General features: G+C 44.8%; 1 protein-coding gene across 1 annotated transcript in view; it reads right to left on the reverse strand.

The window, feature by feature from the left end:
- Positions 1-8,045: 8,045 nt before the first annotated feature.
- LOC142885031 (ephrin type-A receptor 3-like) overlaps positions 8,046-20,979 on the reverse strand; it is a 71,440-nt gene continuing 58,506 nt past the window's right edge. The window contains exons 14-19 of the mRNA XM_076021119.1: positions 17,402-17,463; positions 14,741-14,950; positions 12,679-12,828; positions 12,385-12,578; positions 11,511-11,651; positions 8,046-11,408 (exon numbers count right to left, since the gene is read on the reverse strand). Of these exons, the coding sequence (XP_075877234.1) occupies positions 11,309-11,408; positions 11,511-11,651; positions 12,385-12,578; positions 12,679-12,828; positions 14,741-14,950; positions 17,402-17,463 (857 nt within the window). The 3' untranslated portion in view covers positions 8,046-11,308. The remainder of the gene's footprint in view (positions 11,409-11,510; positions 11,652-12,384; positions 12,579-12,678; positions 12,829-14,740; positions 14,951-17,401; positions 17,464-20,979) is intronic.

Below are 20,979 nucleotides of genomic sequence, written 5' to 3' on the forward strand. Positions count from 1 at the left end.
CCTTCGTGTGCGTGTCTGTGTACATGCCTGTCATGTTTTAAGTAGGGTCTTTGTGAATGTGTAATGTGGAGGTTAGTTAGGAAAAGTCTGAGTAGAATTTAAATGTAGACGGAGTGTGTTGTGCAGTGCATCGCTGTTGAAATCCCAAACGTTACTACTTTACTTTTCATTCTGCCACTTTGCTGGCACGTACATGTGTTTGTCTAAAGCAATGTAACAAGCTTCTACTTTGAATTTGGTAATAAGAAAAAGTTAAATTTAAGAACACGTTTGAGACTGATGTTATATATTATATAATATTATGATATTATTATTATTATTTAGTATTATTCTTTAGTTACAGACAAAAAGAAAATGCTAATTTACTGCAGTTCCAATGACTGGTCATGTTCCCGTTTGAAATTGAGTCATCAGATAGTCAAGACGTGCACGTTTCCAGACTGGAGGCAGCAGGATGCTAACTGTGGTTAAGTGTGTCTGGGTCCTCCACTGACACTGGGGCGGGTAGTCTGTGGGGGAAATTTCAGTTCCGAGTGTTCCTTCATCCTGTGAACAACAAAGCTACTTTATTTGCACGTGACATCGTAGCATTTTCTCCAGCCAATCGTCTTGAATGGCTGCACACCTCCCCCTGAAAGAACTCACCAGCAGGCTGTTGGCAGCCAGTCGGCCAGGTGGAGATGGTGAAATGTACGGCACAAGATGCGAGCGGCCGATGTCTGTTTTTTATGCACCAAATCAAAGGGCTGACCGTTTATGAGGGCTGTGTTCCATTTTAGTTTTGCTGCCCCCAAGTGGCTCGTCGGCTTTGGCAAATTTAATGTGAAAGTAGGTTGGGGTTTTTATACGCAACACTTGAGGGTATTTTGGTGACGTCTCGGGGGAAATTGCCCTGAAATAAATGGGCCTTTGTGATTGTGCGGGACAGGAGCGTACACAAGCTGTAAACCTGAGCTCTCATCACCATGGACAGCTAGGTACACGGGGAGAATGTTTGCTTTTTTTGGTTCCACTCACTAAAACGGCATGTTTTTATCCCCCAAATTGGTATAATTGACTCTTTTGTAAGGAGATGTTGCTGGTGTTTTAAATATATGTTTTTATTTGGGGAAATGATCCACTCTCTTATGCATGCTAACACACACACACACACACACACACACACACACACACACACACACACACACACACACACACACACACTCACACACACACGGCGTATCCACGAAAAAACTCATGATTGAAATTTGATCAGGCGTCCTCAAACCCCATCCTAAGCTCCCCAGCCCTAAACTGAGCTTCAACCATCAGTCATGCTTTATAGCACATCACACGTTACAGCCTGACGACAGAGACGAGACGGAGGCAAAGCAGGGGGAGAGAGAAGGAGGGACGTCGAAGGACGCTGAGGTAAGGGGGAAGAGGAGGGCAAGAATTACAGCAGAGAAATTCAGCCAGGGAGAGTGGAGGGATGGCTGGGAGAGAGAGAGAATGGAGCAGGTTGGAGGAGAAGAAGAAAAAGAAGGGGGACAATAAAATAACCTTTCCTAATCAATAACCATTTTCTCAGGCTGTCATGTTGCTGCGGGACCAGTGGCTGCATTACCAAACACTCTGATCCTAAATAAAATATCACCTTCAATCCAAAGCATCCAATTTGTCTTCATCTCACAGCTGCTCGGCTTTTGAAAATGTTTTACACGCCTTCTTGGGGAGGCGGTAGAATAGACTTGTCATGAGCGGGCGGCCCTGGCACAGGGGAACAGGGAAGAGTCTGACGGCGGCTGGAGACTCAGCAGGAACGCGACGGTGCCTAGTGGAGAGTTAACGAGTCGTGATCTGTCAGGACAGGGGGATTCCTACAAGACGTGACCGTATAATTAAATTTTTCTGGAACTGCAACAGAATGTGTTCATTACGCAGGGCTTCCAGGTAGTGAGAGAGAGAGAGAGAGAGAGAGAGAGAGAGAGAGAGAGAGAGAGAGAGAGAGAGAGAGAGAGAGAGAGAGAGACAGAGAGACAGAGAGAAAAAGAGAGAAAGAGAGAGAGAGAACAATTGTTATGTGTGTGGCGTGTTTGTATGTGTTTGTGAGTATTTTTTTAAATATTTCTGGAGTGACAGCTGACCTTATCAGTGGAAAGCGATGCCTAATTTGCCCGATGATAAAGTCTGAGGAAAAAACATGGGAGTGCACAAATGGACTTTTCCTCTCCTCCGCTGCTTCTCTGTCCAAACAGTCTGTCTCTGGTCCGCAGACAGAATTGAGTAAATCATCTGACTCTGCGGTCAAATCAAGAACAGCCAAATGTGATTATGGGTGTTGCCACTGCCTTATTCTCACGACCCCTCTATCAATGGACCCTCAGTGTCCAGAGGATGAGAACAAAATTCTTCTGCTTTATCTCTGGGAGAGAACCGTCAGCTCAAAAATCTTTCTATTTGGTGTTCTGGCATTCGGGCCGGAAAAGATAAAATCCGAAATTCCCGTCCTGGCATTTAAACCTGGACGTAGGAAATGGAGCCGCTAGAGAGCGGTGATGTTATCTGTGAAGGTAAGACTGGTGTCTGACTGGGGTCTAATGGTCTGCCCGGCCCTCCCACAGCTTACAGGCCCATCGCTCTGCGTTGTGTGATTGCTCTGTCGACGAGCGAGTTAGTCACAGTGGCTGAGAGACGAGAAGGAGAAGAGGCGAAATAGAGAAAGGTCTTGTGTCGTCTCATTTGTCTGGCCTTGCCCTCCCCTCCTCTCTAACGCCGCCCTGTCGGATCTGCCGAGCTGTGGCAGGAGCACGTTTCCAGGGCCGCGTCTCCACTTCAGGCACCGAGGAAAATGACCCGCCGCATCGCTCGGAGGCTCACACGCACACTGGAGAGAGCTCTGGGTGTCTGGGCTCGTCCTGCGGCTGCAGCTGGCATGGTGTCTCCAGCAGCAGCAGCAGCAGCAGCAGCAGCAGCAGCAGCTGCCGACAGTCCGTCTGAGCTGCCGGCCTCGCCTCAGGCCCTGGTGGAGGGCTACACAGTAGCTCTAATGATCACTTCCGCCTCTGTCTGTCCCTTCGGCTCATCAGTCCATCCATCACGCTGCCTCCGCTACGACATCTCGCTAATCCACTCCACTGTCCCTCCTGCAGAAGTCTCTGTTACACGCTCACGCCTCACGCTGGCCGCACCTTTTTAGCATTCCTGCTTTGCCAACGCGCCCGTAATTGCGTGTGCTTTTGCGGCGCAGCACATCTCTGTAAAGCCAGTCGCTCATTAACATAGTGATGCTTTTCTTTTGATTTGTTTTTTTTCCCCCTCCCCTGCCTCAGTGTCATTAGGAACCCATGGACTTGTGTCCTCATAAAAGAGCAAGACATAAACTGAAGTAATGTGGCTCCGGTCAAACTCACATTATTCCCTGCTCTATTTTTTTGAGGATGCCTTCGAGCTTAAAAGCCTTCATAAATGACTCTGTTATTTGGGTCAAACCTCTGTGAGTAAGCACGTGGTTGATTTAGAGCCTCAGCTGCCATGCCCCAACGCTGCATTTGTCCTCTGTGTGCGTTTGTCATCAGACAAACAAATCAGTCCTACGCTATGGCGGCGCAAAGTGAAAATTCATTCTTGTAAAGTGAAGGCAGATGTGAAGTCTTAGACGTTTCTTTTCTTTCAGGGAATGAACCGCAAGGAGAGTTTAAGTTGGCGCTCACAGGCTATTAAAGTCGCCCATCTTGTATGGTCAAATATCAGCTGTCGTGTGTGTGTGTGTGTGTGTGTGTGTGTGTGTGTGTGTGTGTGTAGATTGTGTGTATGCCTGCACTTGCTGGGACGTGTCCACCGCTGCTGCTAGTGTGATATTTCTCAAATTGTGCGAGCGTGGGCCCACTTTATGGAACCAACCGACTGGTTTTCCTCTCGGACGGACAAATTTGTCATCCTTCTCCCCATGTTTGTTTTCTCATCTTCTCAAATCTGTGGAATACTTTTTTTCTTCGGCTTGAAATCATGTATCGGAAAATTTGATCTTTCCCCATTTATTGATTTGAGTTGCAACCAAAGTAAATAATTTAATAACCAGCATTTTTTAGGGTAAATGACACTTTTAAAAAGCCGAAGATGGTTAAATGAAAATGTGCATCAAGGCCAAAATGCCTTTATCAGGTTATTGACCCTTTGACCTCTAAAGATGCTTTTAGTCAACATTGATCCATTTGTCAAACTTCTCTCCCATGTCCAACCTCAACAATTCTTTAATTCATAGAGTAGAGTCGGTGTCTGTGGCTTTTTGCCATCATTGTGTCACGTCGACGTGCAGCTTTTGCTGCAGCTCTCTGTATCTCTGCACAGCAGGAAACTTCTCTTGCTGGTAACCTGCAATTTTCCCAACACACTAGTGTATAAGTGATCCACTGGAACGGCCCACCGCACCCATGCTGGGATTCCTCCTACATTGCCGGTCGGACCTCCACCAATCAATGCCAAGCAGACATGCCCACTTGTCAATGGTCGCTGTTATGCACATGACGAATGGGCCATAGGAGGAAGAGGAGGAGGAGTCGAAGAATAAAAATGCACTCCAGCGTTGCTAAAAGCAGCTGGAGATCCAGTGTGCCCCTGTTGCGTGTCACATTTACTGCCCTTGACATCCCAGTAATACCGCAATATTAAAGCATTTCCAGTCTTTCTTTTTAAATGCAACCCCACACACTACCCCACTCCACCTGCCAACCTCTCGCGACCCCACCAAACATACTTTTTCTTCCATTAAGTCTGATCAGTGAACCTTTGGAACTCAAGCTTAATGTCCTTCCAAACAGCAGTTTAAGTTTCACACTCTCTTCATTTGCGGCTGTCCAACAACTCTTCTTCTGCGGACCACCCAGTATGTTCGGAACATCACCAATTGCGGCCTGCCAAATCTTCTTGGCGTGGTCACATCTGTCAATAGGAGGGATTTTCCGTGGATGATTTACTAACTTCACTGCTGTCGCCATGCCAGTGTGGGAGTGTGGTGCAATCTGAGGCTCTGGTTAAGGCCTTTGAATTCCCATTATTGGACAACGTTCACCTTTTTTTTTTTCCACCAACATATGGTTTCTCGCAAAGAGTACCATGTTCACTTTAGGATCTTTCCATGCAGCCTAATGTTTATTTTTTAATCAACCACAATCAAGCAGATGGTACATATCCTGTGTATACATAGAGGCTTTTCTATTTTAACAACTGGCAACCTTGAAAGTCCAGTTGATGCTGAGCAAGAGCCGACATTGAACAACATCAACCCATTCAGTGCCGCATATGTATGTCTTTGTTTTAATTATTTTATTTTCTCAGTATGGAAGAGTGTTTGTCTTTGTTCAAACTCCCTCTTGAGGCACAGTCAATAGTAGTCCAGCATGACATGTCTGCCCAGCATTAAAGAGCGATTTGCACATCTGTTGAGGATTAGATGGTCAATATTATCTCAGTCCCTGCAAACCCCGTCCAAGTTTCCCCCTGCAATTTTTTTTTATGTTTGCTCTCTTTCCCTCACACTCTGTTTGTCCTCTATCAGCTCCTCCTTTGTTGTGGAATCTGTCAGTGATGTAAAGCAGTGACAGCTGCCTAATACAGCCGGCGTTCTCCACCAATTCCATTTTTATGGCTACATTATTCACTTAAAGTGCAGACAGTAGTTGGAATTGCCTCGGATTTTAGCCAGTTTGGCTCAACAAGCAGAGGAGAATAATAGGACGCTGGGACCCTGAATGTGGCCAGTTACTGTCTCTTTGTTGTCATTTCGCATCTGTCCATCGTTTTGTCTCTTAATTGTTTACAATCCCGCAACAGTGACTTTGCAGATTTTGCTAGTCCTTTGACACATACTTCATCCTTGTTCTAGTTGATTTTACTATATTTAATGGTTTGTTATTTTGGGGGTTTATTCTTTTTTCATGATACATATTTCTTTTGCATTGCCTTGAATTAATGTGGCCAGATTTATATTTATTTGAAGTACCTTTGGTCTTCTGGTCCTGTGTCCAATAGTCACACTCCTTATAAATTTGACCTTTCTTACTAGTCTAAACTTTGAACGTTGGGGATCCAGCTGAAACTACACCATAAGAAGACACAGGTGTGCTATCAGTTTCAGCCTTCATCGACCGTTCTCTCTTTTTTTTTCTTTTATCTTTTTTCAGCCAAAGTGAAGTTCGTGTGGATCATGTAGCGCCTCCGTCAACATGCCTCCTCCCTTTCTGCTGCAACATGAACACATATGAAGTGAGACCGTGACGCAGATGCGCGGCCAGAGTGGCGTCTCATTCTTGCCGCTGATGGCGGCCGAGGCATATAATGTGATTTATGGAGCTGGGGCTCACTTTTCAAATTCAATCATGAACTTTGATTACTGATGAAAATTTGAGACAGGAAAACACTTTGACCGAAAACTAAAACCTCAGGAGATGAGGAGAATACTGGTGGGTGTGCATGAGAGCAGTGGCAGCGCACGAGCCGAGGAGGAGAGCGCACACAAAGCAGGAACTTCAATAAATCCTAACATTGGCTGATAAAATCTTTCCCTTTGCTTCCGATTTTATCTGTTCTCGCCTCTCCATTTTTAGATTCTCATCAACACACACACACACACACACACACACACACACACACACACACACACACAAAGTGCACCCTTACACATATGGCCGACCTCGTAGAGGTCACGGTGGATCTATGTCACTGGGGTCTCTTGTGTTATTTTAATGTCTGCTGTTCAACCTACGGGGACACTCCAGTCCCACACCTGACAGCATGACAGAGGTGCCCAATTACCCTCCCCATGGGGTTGGGGGAAGGAGGGGAAATGTGTGTGCACGGGAGTGGGGAGGACGACACGTCGGGATGAGGCCTTGCCTTAAACAGCGCATACACAGGGGGGGAGCAACAGTGGGCTTGTGCATGCATGTGATCCAAACATGACAGGCTCATCAGTCATCAATGGCCTTTTAAAGCGTTCTCCATGGAGACACCCGACCTTTTCACGTGATGCCAATAGCAGACGCATGATGAATCAATTGCGTGAGGCCTCGGCTCCCATTAGCCTCCATGTTATCCAGAGTAAATGCTTTAAGTGCCATATATTCCCTTCGTTGAGACACACAAGACGTAGAAATCAAACCCCGGGAACCGAGTCGTGATGGTGCGTGAGACGGAAACTGGGGGTGGAACTGAAAGATGGGGCTTGCTAGTATTGATGGACTGGTGATTGGATGGATGGATGGATGGCGTGATGGATGTGTGGATGGACCGAGGGATATAGAGAAATTACAATGCAGTAAAGAAGGACTGTGCTGCAGACATACTGCCTGTCTGCAACAGATAGATGGGAAGGAAATGTAAAACTACACATTCAGAGGGCTACCAGGGAGATTGAAAGACGGGAAGCGGAGGGGGATAGACACGGAGGACATGTAGGGACAGGCCCTGAATATATTGTGTATCTAGTTGTGTGTATGTGTATACTTGTTTGACAGAAGGAGGCAGCCAGTGATAGGGGAGTAGGAGCCTAATATGTTGGGCTAAATGAGGTGTAATGGCAGTAACATAGAGGGGCAGCAACCAGACCAGTGCATTAAGGGGTTAACCAAGGCCAGGAGTCACTGACCTCCACCCTCCCACGAGACTGAATTATCTCTCACTCAGTAATACACACACACACACACACACACACACACACCGATAATGAAGATGTGGTTCCAGGACGGTCATATTTTACCATTCAGCTTGTGTTATGATGGGAATGTTGCCACTGCTATCACCCTTACAGCAACGGTGGAAAAAAATAAGAACAGCCTCTGATTATCTGCTGCCACACTGGTCAGACCGTAGCAGAATGTCAGGCCTTGTTACAAAGTAAAAAATAACAACAATAATAGTAAGGATAATTATATGAGCCACAAGCTTATAAATAGGATTTTTTCTGGATTTTCTTTTTGCTGCATGTCCATATGTACCCCTGAGGTAGCCAGAAAAAAACAAAACAAAAAACAGATAGTGTGCCAAATAAATACACCGCAGCCTCCAGGTGAGAAATTAGAAATATTAGCATATTTATTACAGCGACATGAAAGACATTAGAATGCCTACACCCTGTACAACAAGCGACACAGAGGCAACTGGCATGGGGACAAATAAGCATCATACGGTGGCCAGATCGAGAGGGAAATAGAGAGATGAAAAAAAAAGAGTGACCTGGTAACTGAGTGAGAGTCACGATTGCACAATTACAATACTGACCAGGTGGGGAGCGGAGGACAATGACTGCGTTTAGGAGCAGTCAGAAACTACCCAATTAGCACATGGCTTGCATGTATTAATACAAACCTGGAATTCTATCAGTCTAAATCAGAAAGATTGGAATTTTGTTCTATTTTAAATTGAGAGTGAATGATTGAGTGGTAAATAGTCACATACCCATGTTTTTTCTCCTTCTTTTCCAATCTATTAAAGAAAAACCCAGGAAATTATTGCAAAAAAACAAAACAAAAAACCTTTAAATATAATAGGCTGAAATCAAAACATCCAAAACCACATTAATTTTGTATTTTCTTTTTTTGATCAAAGGAATGTTTTATGACTCAAGATAAATTCTGCTCGCACAGGTTCAAGACTTATTACACTTCCTGCAGAAAATTATTTGGTTCTGCCTCAAACATAAAATCAACGTGAAGGTGCTGCTGGAAGAGGTTTTTGAATAGTCACAAAGCCTGGGTGTGAATGTGAGGTCATCTTAGAAATACATAAACACTACTTGTACGCACACTTCACTCGCAATATCACCTGTATAGGGCAACAGAAAGGGACGAATAGCTCAGTAAATAAGGCATCTAAAAAGGCCAGCGGTCAAGGGTAGTCCGCTAGAGTGACATCGCAGAGTTAGCAAGAGTAGAATGTTCTAACAGCTTCAGATTCCCATTGTGCTGTGTGTGATAAATATAACAAGCAGATGGTATTCTATTTCTCTTAGAATTGTTGCTATTGAGCTTGAGTTTACATTTGTCCACAAAATAGGATTGCATTAGCCAATTGTTACTGCTCGATCCTTAGGCTAGCTAAATTAAACTCCACAGTTGGTGAGGAAAATAAAATCCAATCACTAGTTTATTTTTCAGTGTTTCATGTTAATCAGGGAATTCGGTCAAAATGTGTGAAGACACAGAAAAATGGGATAGTTAGACTTCAAGAGTGTCCTTGCTGATTTTGTGCATGTTGTTTACAGTCACTTCACTGTAACTTGTGTTTCTCAAAAAGGCCATTCTACTCGTTCTAACAATACGGTTCAAACTGCAATCACTGTCACATCTCAACCAAAGCTCAAGCTTTGTGCCATGCTACATTCTTTTGTTCAGATGAATCCTCTCATCACTGTGACCCACCCCTGAATGCGTACTCCAGAAATCTCTGTTCACAATAAAAGTACATCATAGTCTTCATCAGCTTCATCGTTACAAACATTCTCACACTGAAAATCAACACTGTACATATTTTACACTATGATACAATCATATATACTGTACTTTTCTCCACAGTTGGTCCTATGAGTACCTTCTTTTTTCTTCCTTTTTTTGTTAATACTAGGTTGAGGTGAGGGCACAAAAAAGCAGATTCGGTGCCACAAAATGCAGTACACACAAGTAGGGTGCCATCAAATTTAAGGTTCTATAAATATGGTGATAAGTGGAGATTTCCTAATCTCAAATAAAAGCCTTTTGCTGTAAACAATATTCAGTAAATTCACTTTGTGGGTATTGGTTCAAAACCAGCAATGCTTGAAATAGGTCAGCATGGTCTGCAGTAAGAAAGAAACTGTACAAGACACATGAAATTGTCTTCAAAGACAAGCAAAACCTCCATAGTCTTGCTCACATCTTCCTCTCATTAAACTGGCTATTTGGTTTAATGATTTAATTTAACAGCTACTCCATCATTAGACTTTTCTTGTGTTGCAACACAGCAACTGAGTGAGGGAAAGTCAAAGGTTGCCCAGAAGAATATTGTACTGCAATTGTACATGGCACAACATTGAAAAAACAAAAACAAACTTCAATTCCGTCATAACCTTGGCTACTCCCGCACTCTATACAACACTCTGGTTTTCTACCTGAAACATGGGAAGCAAACTCTTAGGCTGGAATATTCCTGATAATATTAACCCCTTCCAGCTGGATATAAAGTAATGTATAGATTGGACAGTTGGAAGCGGAAGTGTAAAAAAACAATAATTTAACAAATTGCCATTGTGCCATGTGCACCACAAGCAGATTCCGTTGCTTTTGTTGCATGCGCTAGAAGGAAAAGAGGCCTGGCTGACATCCACCACGTCCGCTTTGGAAGTGTGTCTGAGAGCGTTTGCTGGGAAAGCCCTTATCCCGGTTAAATATTCCATTTAAATGAAATGTTCTCCCCCATTCTACGCATACGGCAGAAATGTCTCCGCCCCTGCCCTCCCGTCTCTAAAGGTCATGGTCATCCGTTCCCCTAATCCTACACATTCATTTCATCCTGAATCTTGGTTCATCTCTCGGCTTTTCGGATAATACACAGAAAAATGGGGCCGTACACATGCGCACGCGCACACGCACACACGCACACACGCACACACGCGCGCACACACACACACACACACACACACACACACACACACACACACACACACACACACACACACACACACACACACACGCACACACGCCGACTAGTAATAACTGGTAATTAATGTCGAGTGATATAACCTCACCACCGATACAAACGTTAGGTCCATCTCTACGGTTGTGGGACGCACAGCCCATATAAACATTTATCTACACATATACACATCTTCTGACCCTTTTTGAAATTCCTAAAAGGGTGGTAAACTCAAAATGCATGACAATAAAGCCAACTGTACACATCACAGACAGTGGTGGTAGATATTTTAGTTTGTGTGTGTGATTATCTTTTGTTAAAAATTCTTCTTTTTGCGCAGCACGTACAACGTGAAATGGTCTGTGATGCTCTCGATGGGGCCGTCGGAAATGTGTCTCTTCCCGCCGCCTCATTGCCGCGGTTGGCCGCGTCGCTCGGACTCTCGAGTGCTGGAGCAGGTTGTGTTCCATCAGAGACGGTCAGAATGGTGAAACTGCGAGAGGGTGAACGAGACAAGTGTCCATGTCGTCTCCGTCTCATTGTGTTTCAAAGTCAGTGACGGCCTGAGCGCAGAATATCAAACACCATTTCAGCTCTTTTACTTTTTTCTGATTTCCTTTTTTTCGTTTTGGTTCCGTTCCATTGCGTGCTTTTGCGGGAGCTGTTATACTTGGACGTGTGTCCCCTGGGTCTGCAGGGTCTGAACACTGGACAAAATCTTCTTCTGGTGGCCAGCCAGAGTCACGCCCATCTTGGCCAGCTCACTGCAGGGAAGATGAGATAATGCACAGTTTAGAACCTTTGCTCTTGCTGCTTGTATAAAATTAACTCATTCTGTTTCATCTTGAGTCGGCGGTTGGCTGCACCTGACGCTGATGTAGAGGATCGAGTCCAAGCTGACGTATCCAGAAGTGGAAAAGTTGTCTTTATACTGGCCCATCTTGATGGCGTCCAGCCACTCGTCCACTGAGTTCACACTAAACTCGGGGGTGGACGGCTCTTCCCTGCTGGGATGCAAAGCACGTTCACATTTAATCACATTATTTTATTGGTGCTATGTCCTTGGAAAAGACAATCAATCTCAGCTTTGTCTATGTTTTCACTAACATTTGCAAAAAGGTGGAGTTTAATTGAAAACTCGTAGTTTGAGATTAAATAGAATGAAACAGTGATGGGGCCTTTTTTCCCCTCTTATTGTTTGTTTATGTCTAAAAATGATTTTTTTTCACTGTTTAAACTTAATTAATTTGCATATCAAGGAATAATTGCCACTGCATTTGCAAATAGCTCTGTACAGTTATAATTAAGACTTTTTTCCTGACAGTGTCTTTTTTTTTTTTTTTTGCACAGTCTGAATGGTTTTTTTTTTCTGATTAGTTTCTTCATTCTGCTGTGAGACACGCTGGAGCAGATGCTGCTAGATGCCTAGATGCCTGCTCGGTGCCTGCAATGTCATATTGGTATGTGAAAAAAATGATCAGTTATGGATGTTTGCAACATCATTGTGATGACTTTGAATCTCTTCTGCTAATGTGAAGAGATGTCCACCCACAGGCTCCTACTCTTGCCCTGTCACTTGCAAAAATGACTGCAGCGAAAACACATGTGGTCCTCCAAAATGCACCAGAGATTAAGAGGGTTGAACGTGTGTTTGTTCACTTGCTACAATCACTTCTTAAATGTTAGTCAATGGTTGTGTGCTGTGATGAACATCTTGAACTGAATCTCTGTTCCACTGACCATGTGGAGCTGTTGGCCAGCTCTCTGAGGGCGCCTGGGTTTCTGATCAGCTTGTCCAAGATTGTGACAATCTGGCCAAACTTTGGCCTGTCGCTGCGCCCCTTCTCCCAGCAGTCCAGCATGAGCTGGTGCAACACCACGGGACAGTCCATCGGGGCGGGAAGACGGTAGCCCTCATCTATTGCTTTGATCACCTGCGAGCAAACAAAAACAGTGGTGTGTTGTTGAAAGGAGGCCATCATATGTTTGGAACCAGCACTTGCGGTATGATGACATTGGTTGTATGTGACTCACATCCTGGTTGGACATCTCCCAGTAGGGTCGCTCTCCGTATGAGATCACTTCCCACATGACAATACCATAGCTCCACACATCGCTGGCTGAGGTGAACTTCCTGAAGGCAATGGCCTCTGGAGCTGTCCATCTGATTGGGATCTTGCCTCCCTGCAGAAAGTCCAAAATTTACAGTCACAAAACATGTTTGCCTGTGTGAACAGGATGCTTATCCCCATCTGTAACGGTGTAGATATTTAGTGTTTCTCTCACTCACTTCAGTCAGAGCTACAATAAGCTTCCATCCATCCATCTTCTATCATGCTATCTTGCCCTGAAGGTTGCAAGGAGGCTGGACCTACGATCTGAACTATCTGTGGGTGAAGGCGGGGTTGCACCCAGTTGCCAGGGCCAACACAGAGAGACAAACAAGCATCCGTGCTCACATTCAAACCTACGGACAATTAGCCTAACATGCATGTCTTTGGGGTGTGGGAGGTAGCCGAAGCACCAGCAGAGAACTGGCGCAGACACAGCAAGAACATGCAAACTCCACACATACAAGCTTCCTGCCTCTTGTGTTATGTTGTGAATAGAACGTAAACTAGGAAATTAAACATAGACCTCCATTCCTCATGGGCAGAAAATACAGACGCATGTTTGTCTATGCAGCAGTTCCTTCCGTGTTACCTCTCAATGCAGCTTTACGTTCACTTGAGTTTTTTTTATGGTAAACTTTTTTTCATTGTCAGTTTCCTTCTGTCTTCCCAAACTCCCTTTGCTGTTGGTGCACAGATCAAAAGGATTTCACAGAGACTGCTGCATAAACACAACAGGCTGTCGACGTGCCCAACAAATTCATTCACACACCAACACGCACGCACACACACACACACACACACACACACACACACACACACACACACACACACACACACACACACACACACACTGCACTTCTATAGGGTTTGCATGGGCTTTTTAAAATGCGGCAGCTACTCTGCACCAGCTAGCATCCCCCACCTCAGTGCGGTGAAAGTCAAGTAAAAGACAAAGCTGCCAAATCGTGTGTCTCTGTTTTCCACTGCATCCACTGTTCTTCTCTAAACTGTTCTCACTGGATCCTTCCTTCCTTTCTTTCTTTAGTCAACCCTCGATTTCACTCACAGTTGATTTCCTCCCCTAAGCGCCGTCCTCCCAACACACACCGATGCACCAACTATCATGCCTGCAGCTCTCCATCTATGTCTCCTGACACCACTGGGAGTGTGTGTGTGTGTGTGTGTGTGTGTGTGTGTGTGTGTGTGTGTGTGTGTGTGTGTGTGTGTGTGTGAGATTGCAATAGACCAGTCAGCGGCTGATACACTCCTCCCAGGGCAATGCTAATGCCATATTAAAAATAACATCCCCAACACTTCCCATGAATATGAATAATACCATCTCCTTGTGGGCATTTTAGATAAGTTGCTCCACAGTGGTTTAATTTACTGACGTCTAAGTTTCTTCATGTGCTCCTTTTTGAGAGGGTGACGGCGTTGCCAGAGACTTTTTAAGATTTGACTTTATTTAGACAGAAACTTGAAGTGGTGGGCAGTTGTGTACAGATGTCACAGACTGCACCTACTCAGGCTGTGTCTTAGTCCCTAATGCCATCAGTGACTAAGGTAAAGTCATCAAAGTAAATCTAGCTTGTTTGCTTTGGATGAGGAATCATATATTCCGGAATCTATATCAGCTATTTTGGGGAAAAGATGGGATGCAGCCTGGATGATCTGCTAGTTCTGTCAGTTCTTTGCAGAAAAACAAACAGTCCTCAGCGAAGCAGTAGAAGGCCTTGAAGAGAGCATACGCAGGGGCAGGGAAAACATGCAACATCCACAAAGATATACTGGAATCAAATGTCACAATCAAATCATTGACGTACTTCATGTGAGGTGACACTGTGAACCACTGCTGCCTTGACTTGAATCAATACGTCTACCATTCCTGACTAGAATAAAACCTACAGACGCTGTATGCATACCTATTTTCCACGTGTATCTAGGCGAGGGAGAGAAAGATGCTTGCTGAGAATGTGCCTTACCTTGGTGGTGTACGCAGCCTCCGGGTCATCCTCCAGAACCCGACTCAGGCCAAAGTCGGACACCTTGCACACCAGGTTGCTGTTGACCAGAATGTTCCGAGCAGCCAGGTCTCTGTGAACGTAGCTCATGTCTGACAGGTACTTCATGCCAGAGGCGATACCGCGCAGCATGCCGACCAGCTGGATCACCGTGAACTGGCCGTCGTGTTTCTGGAAGACAACAAAGCTGTGTGTAAATACTGCAGCACGGCGGTTGAGTGTTCAAGCCTCGGCCCTTCAAGCTGTGCAGGAATTCAGGGTTCAAGCCAGGAATCAAGCGCCTGTAGTGGCAGCAGTGTGGTTTTGGCCCCTGAGCAGGAATGTCTTCCGCTGCTTCCTAACTCAGCACTGACCCTTCTTCAGAGAGTGGCAAGCCAAAGATGGATTTCTCTTTTCAGGGATCAATAAAGTATTGCAGAAATAATCCCAGTTTTAGAGGATTGAATCTGACAGAGCAGACAAAGTTTCCTCTCTAAGACTGACCATGTGCCCAAACGGAGCTCACTGGATTTCAGATTTGAGCTGTCTTTGGCAGAGAACAGAGCCTGTTGATCGATGATGGTCCAGCTCACCTCCCACTGCCAATTATTTCTGCCCAGGGCCAAGAGTCCCTGTTGAGAAGCCATCCATGTTATCAGTCACCCTCCCTCCTTCATATCATTTCTCCTTCCCTCTGTCTCTTTGCCCTCTCCATCCGTCTCTGTCCCCCCTCTGTCTCTGTCTCAAGGAGAGAAGGAACACTGCATTACTTGCTTTCGGCCTCCATCCATTTGCCTACTTTCATCTTTCTGCGTCTCCGTGCGCTCCCTTCCCCCTCTCCCCCTCTCATTCAGCAGTTGTGGAGTAAGTTAATTAGCTGGTGGTTTAGTGAGATGCTGATTGATTGGACTGTCTAACAAACCTACAGACTTCCTCTATCAATCTGCCCACCGTGCTCTAGTGCCAGGAAGTGGGGGGCGGGCAGGCAGGGTGCAAGAGAGGAGACAGATGCAGGGCAGAGCTGTTAGAGACGTGGAGGTGATGGAGACGGATGGCAAAGGTAAAATTAGGCCGCTATTTTTTATTAATCAAATTGTGAAAAAAGTAGATTTTAAAGAGGAATATGTGAGAGGAAAGAATAGCTGTCACTGCGGCATTACTTGTTTGGATTTCCAGGGGATGGTGGCTTAATAAATTATAATTAAAGACATATGGATGCAAGGATCAGGGATGGGCTGTAAAAGCTATAAAACTCATTTGATAATTACAATGAGCCACTACGGTTACTCTTTATAACCCCATTACTATGCATGCTGAAATGCACACTGCACATGTGTACATGTGAGTTAGACAGTCCAAATAATTTCCATGTCTAATTCCACGTTTTTGTTTTTATCACCAGTCAGAGTTCATTTTGTTTTGGTCCACTGTCATTGACAAATTTGAGGCACTGATGAGTGATTTCACAGCTATTAAGCAAGTCAGAAAATACATCCTGCTCAAACTCTCCATCTGCAAATTAAAAGAAAAAAATGTTTTTCAAAATTGAATCACTTTTAATCCAGCTCTAGATTTTTTTTTTATCATCATTTTTTTTTATAAATACATCTTTATATGTGTGATTTTCTGAAGGCTTTCACAGACTCTTGGATGTATAGGCTCCGGTCACAATGTATTGAGTGACAGGCAGGTTTAGCTATATCAGTCCGTTTTAATTAGAAAGTAAATCCTCCCGAGTCGTCTCTGGAAAGGTTTGTTTCCCCTGTTGGTTTAATAGGTTCATCAGTTAAAAAAAACCCTTCTGCTTCAGTCAACCAAATCCAGGCCTCTTCTTTCAGATGGCCACTGAGACAATTTTGAATGCCTCTTCCGCCTGAAAAACTCTGTTCTTCCTTCTGCTGTGTGATACTCTGGTACTGCGATTCATTATTGTCCCTCAAAGAATGATTGTCCTAATCCTGAAGACCATTTTCCATGCGTGTCAAGCTCCAAATCCGCACTGAGTGAGCTCCCAAAAACAAGCTAACAACAACAGCAGCTAGGGTTTTAATCAGTAAGCTGGCCCACCGGGACGTGTTGGCCTCTATTTGGTTCATAGTCTGAAACGATTTAGGCGGCTGCAAATTTGAGCATGTTGTGTCTTTCATCACTTAATTTGGCATTTGATTTCCAGTGATGCTCCCAGTTGCCATCACTGACTCTGACAACTGTAAAGCTACCTTTTAAAAATTTAACAGTTCTCTACTGGATCACATGAAAGGGAAATTATTAAAGGCAAAACAATATAGTTCGCCCTTATTGCAACCCTTTTGTCATCAGACTGCTGCTGTTTTCCGCTATGAGAAATTTCATAAATTCAAAATTATTGGCCTCACTTTGCATTTCAATATATATTTCGAGTAATGCAGTGATTGAAGTTGAGACAACTTCTACTAGTACTATTTTTACCCCTTCTTGTAGCTTAAACTCTTTCAAAACCATTTCAATGACAGCGATTGTTTGACCTTGCAAACTATTCTAGCCAGTTTCAAGGTGCATTTTAAAAGAATTCACTTCAAATCTTTCTCTGGTACAAGTGAATAAACTCCACAGTTGACAACACACTCACACTTTATTAACCTTATGCACTTAGTCGAGTCTCACCTTGAGGAAAGTATCCAGAGATCCGTTCTCCATGAACTCTGTAATAATCATCACTGGCTTACCTGCAGGGGCAAACAAACAAAGTTTGAGTGTTTTGCAAGTGAGACGAGGAAAGGCAGCAGCTTTTGAAGGGAAGGGGACAAGAGAAGAAGTCCACAGCTGTGACAGGCCTCCCTCTCTGAGTCCGTCCCAGGGGGATAACATGGCATGTCGTCATCAGTCACAGTGACAGCTTCTAATCAGCCCTCTCCATAAACGCCAGGAGATAATTAGAATGGACCAATCCTCCAGAATATGTGTGTGTGTGTGTGTGTGTGTGTTGGGCGGTGGGGAGGGGGTGGGGTCCTCGTGAAATCCCATGAATACCAATCAGCCTCAGGGGGAAAAAAAGGGTTGGTTTGTGGTTGGTTTGCTGTGCACCTGCATCTGCATGACTGTGTGTTTTCTGTGCATGTCGTGATGAAGGAGCGCTTGACTGACAGGCCCAGTGCTCCAGCATCCCTACAAAGCATCTGCTGGGGCTTACAAATGATTAACAAATCACCAGCACCGACCGCGCACACACACACACACACACACACAGACACACAAACGTACACACACACGGGCGCGCGCGCACACACACACACACACACACACACACACACACACACACACACACACACACACACACACACAGGTGCGCACGCATACACACTCACACAAATCCTAATGCCAGCCATTGTATGACGTCCAGTGACAAAAGCAACGCGCAGTGCAAATAAGTGCATCTGTTTAAATTTGTCACTGTGACACGTTAGTAAAGACTCATAAAGAAATGGGACAGGGAAGAGCCACGGAGAGAGGAAAGGCGTAGGAAGAAAGGGGGAGGAGCCTGGAGCTTGTCACGCAGAGGCAGGAACAACGCCACAGAGACCCACTGTGAGATTGGAGGTAAAGACAGCAATGCATCACCTTAAATGAATTCACTATCTCACTGTAGCAAACACGGGCGTGCACGCACACACACAAAGACAAACATACACACACACACACACACATGAAACAGAGCGGCCTGGGCTCTGGTGCTGGTGTCTGCTTTGACAGTAACATTAGTCTCAGGGATAAAAGTGAAAGAGAATTGGATTTTCTTCTGCTGGGGGTGAGGAGCGCTGCTCGCATTTATCTCCACACGCATGGTCTGTGGTGTGTGTGTGTGTGTGTGTGTGTGTGTGTGTGTGTGTGTGTGATAAAGAGAGCTGTTTCAGGGCAGGGCAAAGGAGGAGAGACAGCACTATGAGGATTATCTGATTTTAGCCCTGACTGCTGCTGTTGTTGTCTTTTCCAGTCAGCTGCAGCGTGTAGACCAGTTTGGTCTCATCACCGTCTTGTTGTGTCGGCAGCATTTGCATGTATGGTGTCTCTTGGCACAAATGCACAAGTGTGGCTTTTGCCCATTATGGAATTAAAAAAATAACCATTGTTTGTCCATGAAAAATAATACAAAACACAATGAGAGAGAGAGAGAGAGAAGCCCCTAAGCTGTAACCACACTTAAATACATTCATTGTGTTCATTGACTCCTTTCCAAGCCTTGCATTAACACACACACACACACACACACACACACACACACACACGCTGTTCAGAACCATACAAACCCAAATAAAAACAAATAAATGCAGGTTACCAGGAAAACTGAGCAGGCAACACACCAGCGTTGCTCATTTGCTCCCTGCTTTTTTTCTCCCTGCTTTTTTTCTCCTTCTTACCACAAACTCTCAGTAATTCTATTAAGTCCTCTCACGTCTTGTTGTGGCTTTATCATATGCAGTACACATTTCAAACAGACACACTCACAGCGGTCATTAAATCAGCCTGATCAAAGATTCCAACGCCAATGATTTACTCAGCTGCCAAATTAAATCAGGAAAAACATGCGGTCGCATTTGTGCCGCAAGCAGAAAACACTCAATTTCCAGTTGTTTTCTTGTTATTCATGTTAAACAATATATCCATTTTTTCAACTTAAAAAAATCAAGCTATAATTTTCAACACAAAGGACAATATAAGCGATTTTTTGTGCTGGGCTACCCGTTGCCAGTTCTTCACTGGCATCAGTACATGTATTTTGTCTCTTGCCTGCAGATCAGATGTTGACATTCGGCCAAGTGCTCTCTGTTAGGGAATGGAGCAAAAATATTTTCCACCCAGTTAAACAGCTACGGAACATTCTGCCTCCACGTGTGCATGAAAGCGCTAAATGTTAGTTACACACTTTACCTGCCAGATGACATCGAGAGGACGCTTTGCGTCCTCTCTTGCCGACACAATGGAAAAGCATGACAAAGTTAGACACGCAATCACATTATAAATTGGCCGTGGTACCGCTTTATTGAACGAGGCGGTCCGGACTACAAATGGGGAAAATGAAATAACTGCTGTATTGATTAATGTAAAAGGTCCGATCCCAGTGATCCAACGCTTTTAATGCGGTGCAGATCTGTGCGCAGCTCTCGGCCGGGAGGGAGGAGACAGAAACTCAATAACCTTATCTCCACTCTACTCCTGTCCTCACCTCTCCCTCGTTCCTCCCTTCACTTCCTCATCTCCGCTCATTTCCTCACGTTTGTCCCACCTCGGTCTGCCCCTCTTCTCTGCAAATCTCCTCGCTCATCTCTCCACCCGGTGCCCTCATTTGTTCTCAAGCCTCATCGTCTCCCGTTTCTCCCTCCCCGCCGTCACCCTTTCCTCCACATTCCCCCTCCGCCCCTCTCACTCACACCAGCCCACCCCTCATTTGTCTCCCCCTAAATCCAATCTTCACATCTGCACATTCATTGAAATACATGAATAATTTCAAACACTTTGACAGGTACCACTGAAACACTGTTCTTTGTTTTTTTTTGTTCGAGGCACAAAGACGCACGTTTCAAACTAATCACCAGTTTCTTCAAACAGAAGACGGGTGGGAAAGACGTGGAGCTTTCCGGTTTTAACAGCACCTTTGTAGAACAACTTTTTTAATTGTGTGTGTGTGTGTGTGTGTGTGTGTGTGTGTGTGTGTGTGTGTGTGTGTGTGTGTGTGTGTGTACGTGCGTGCGTGTGCGGCGGGTGGATGAGATGGGGCTCGGTAATTGAGGGTTTTCCAAATGAGCCGATTGTTGCAGCGATAGCAAAACACATAAAGGACAAATAGATAAAATGAGGGATGGGCGAGATGAAGGGGCGATAAGGAGATGGAGGGATGGGGGAGTGGAAGCAGCAGATTGCTGCATGCGTGTTCAGCGAGAGAATAGGACAATCTATTTTTTCTGCTTCCTTTTTTTTTCCAGCGTGTGGCACTCTAATTAGCATGACAATGCCAACAATCAGGTGACAGACAGCCGAGTAGGTTATTAGAGTGGCGCATGACAAGGGCTGTGGAATTATCGTTTTTTTTCTTTCTTTTTTTTATGAACACAGGCAGAGGACACACACACACACACACACACACACACACACACACACACACACACACACACACAATGAAAACACTGATAACTGAGCTGCCAGAAATTCAAAGTTTTTCATTTTTTTTCATTTTTCGGGAGCCTTTT

This window comes from Nelusetta ayraudi, unplaced genomic scaffold, assembly GCF_046127955.1.
Source record: "Nelusetta ayraudi isolate G7.1 ecotype Tasmania unplaced genomic scaffold, CSIRO-AGI_Nayr_v1 ptg000011l, whole genome shotgun sequence".
Taxonomy (NCBI): Eukaryota; Metazoa; Chordata; class Actinopteri; order Tetraodontiformes; family Monacanthidae; genus Nelusetta; species Nelusetta ayraudi.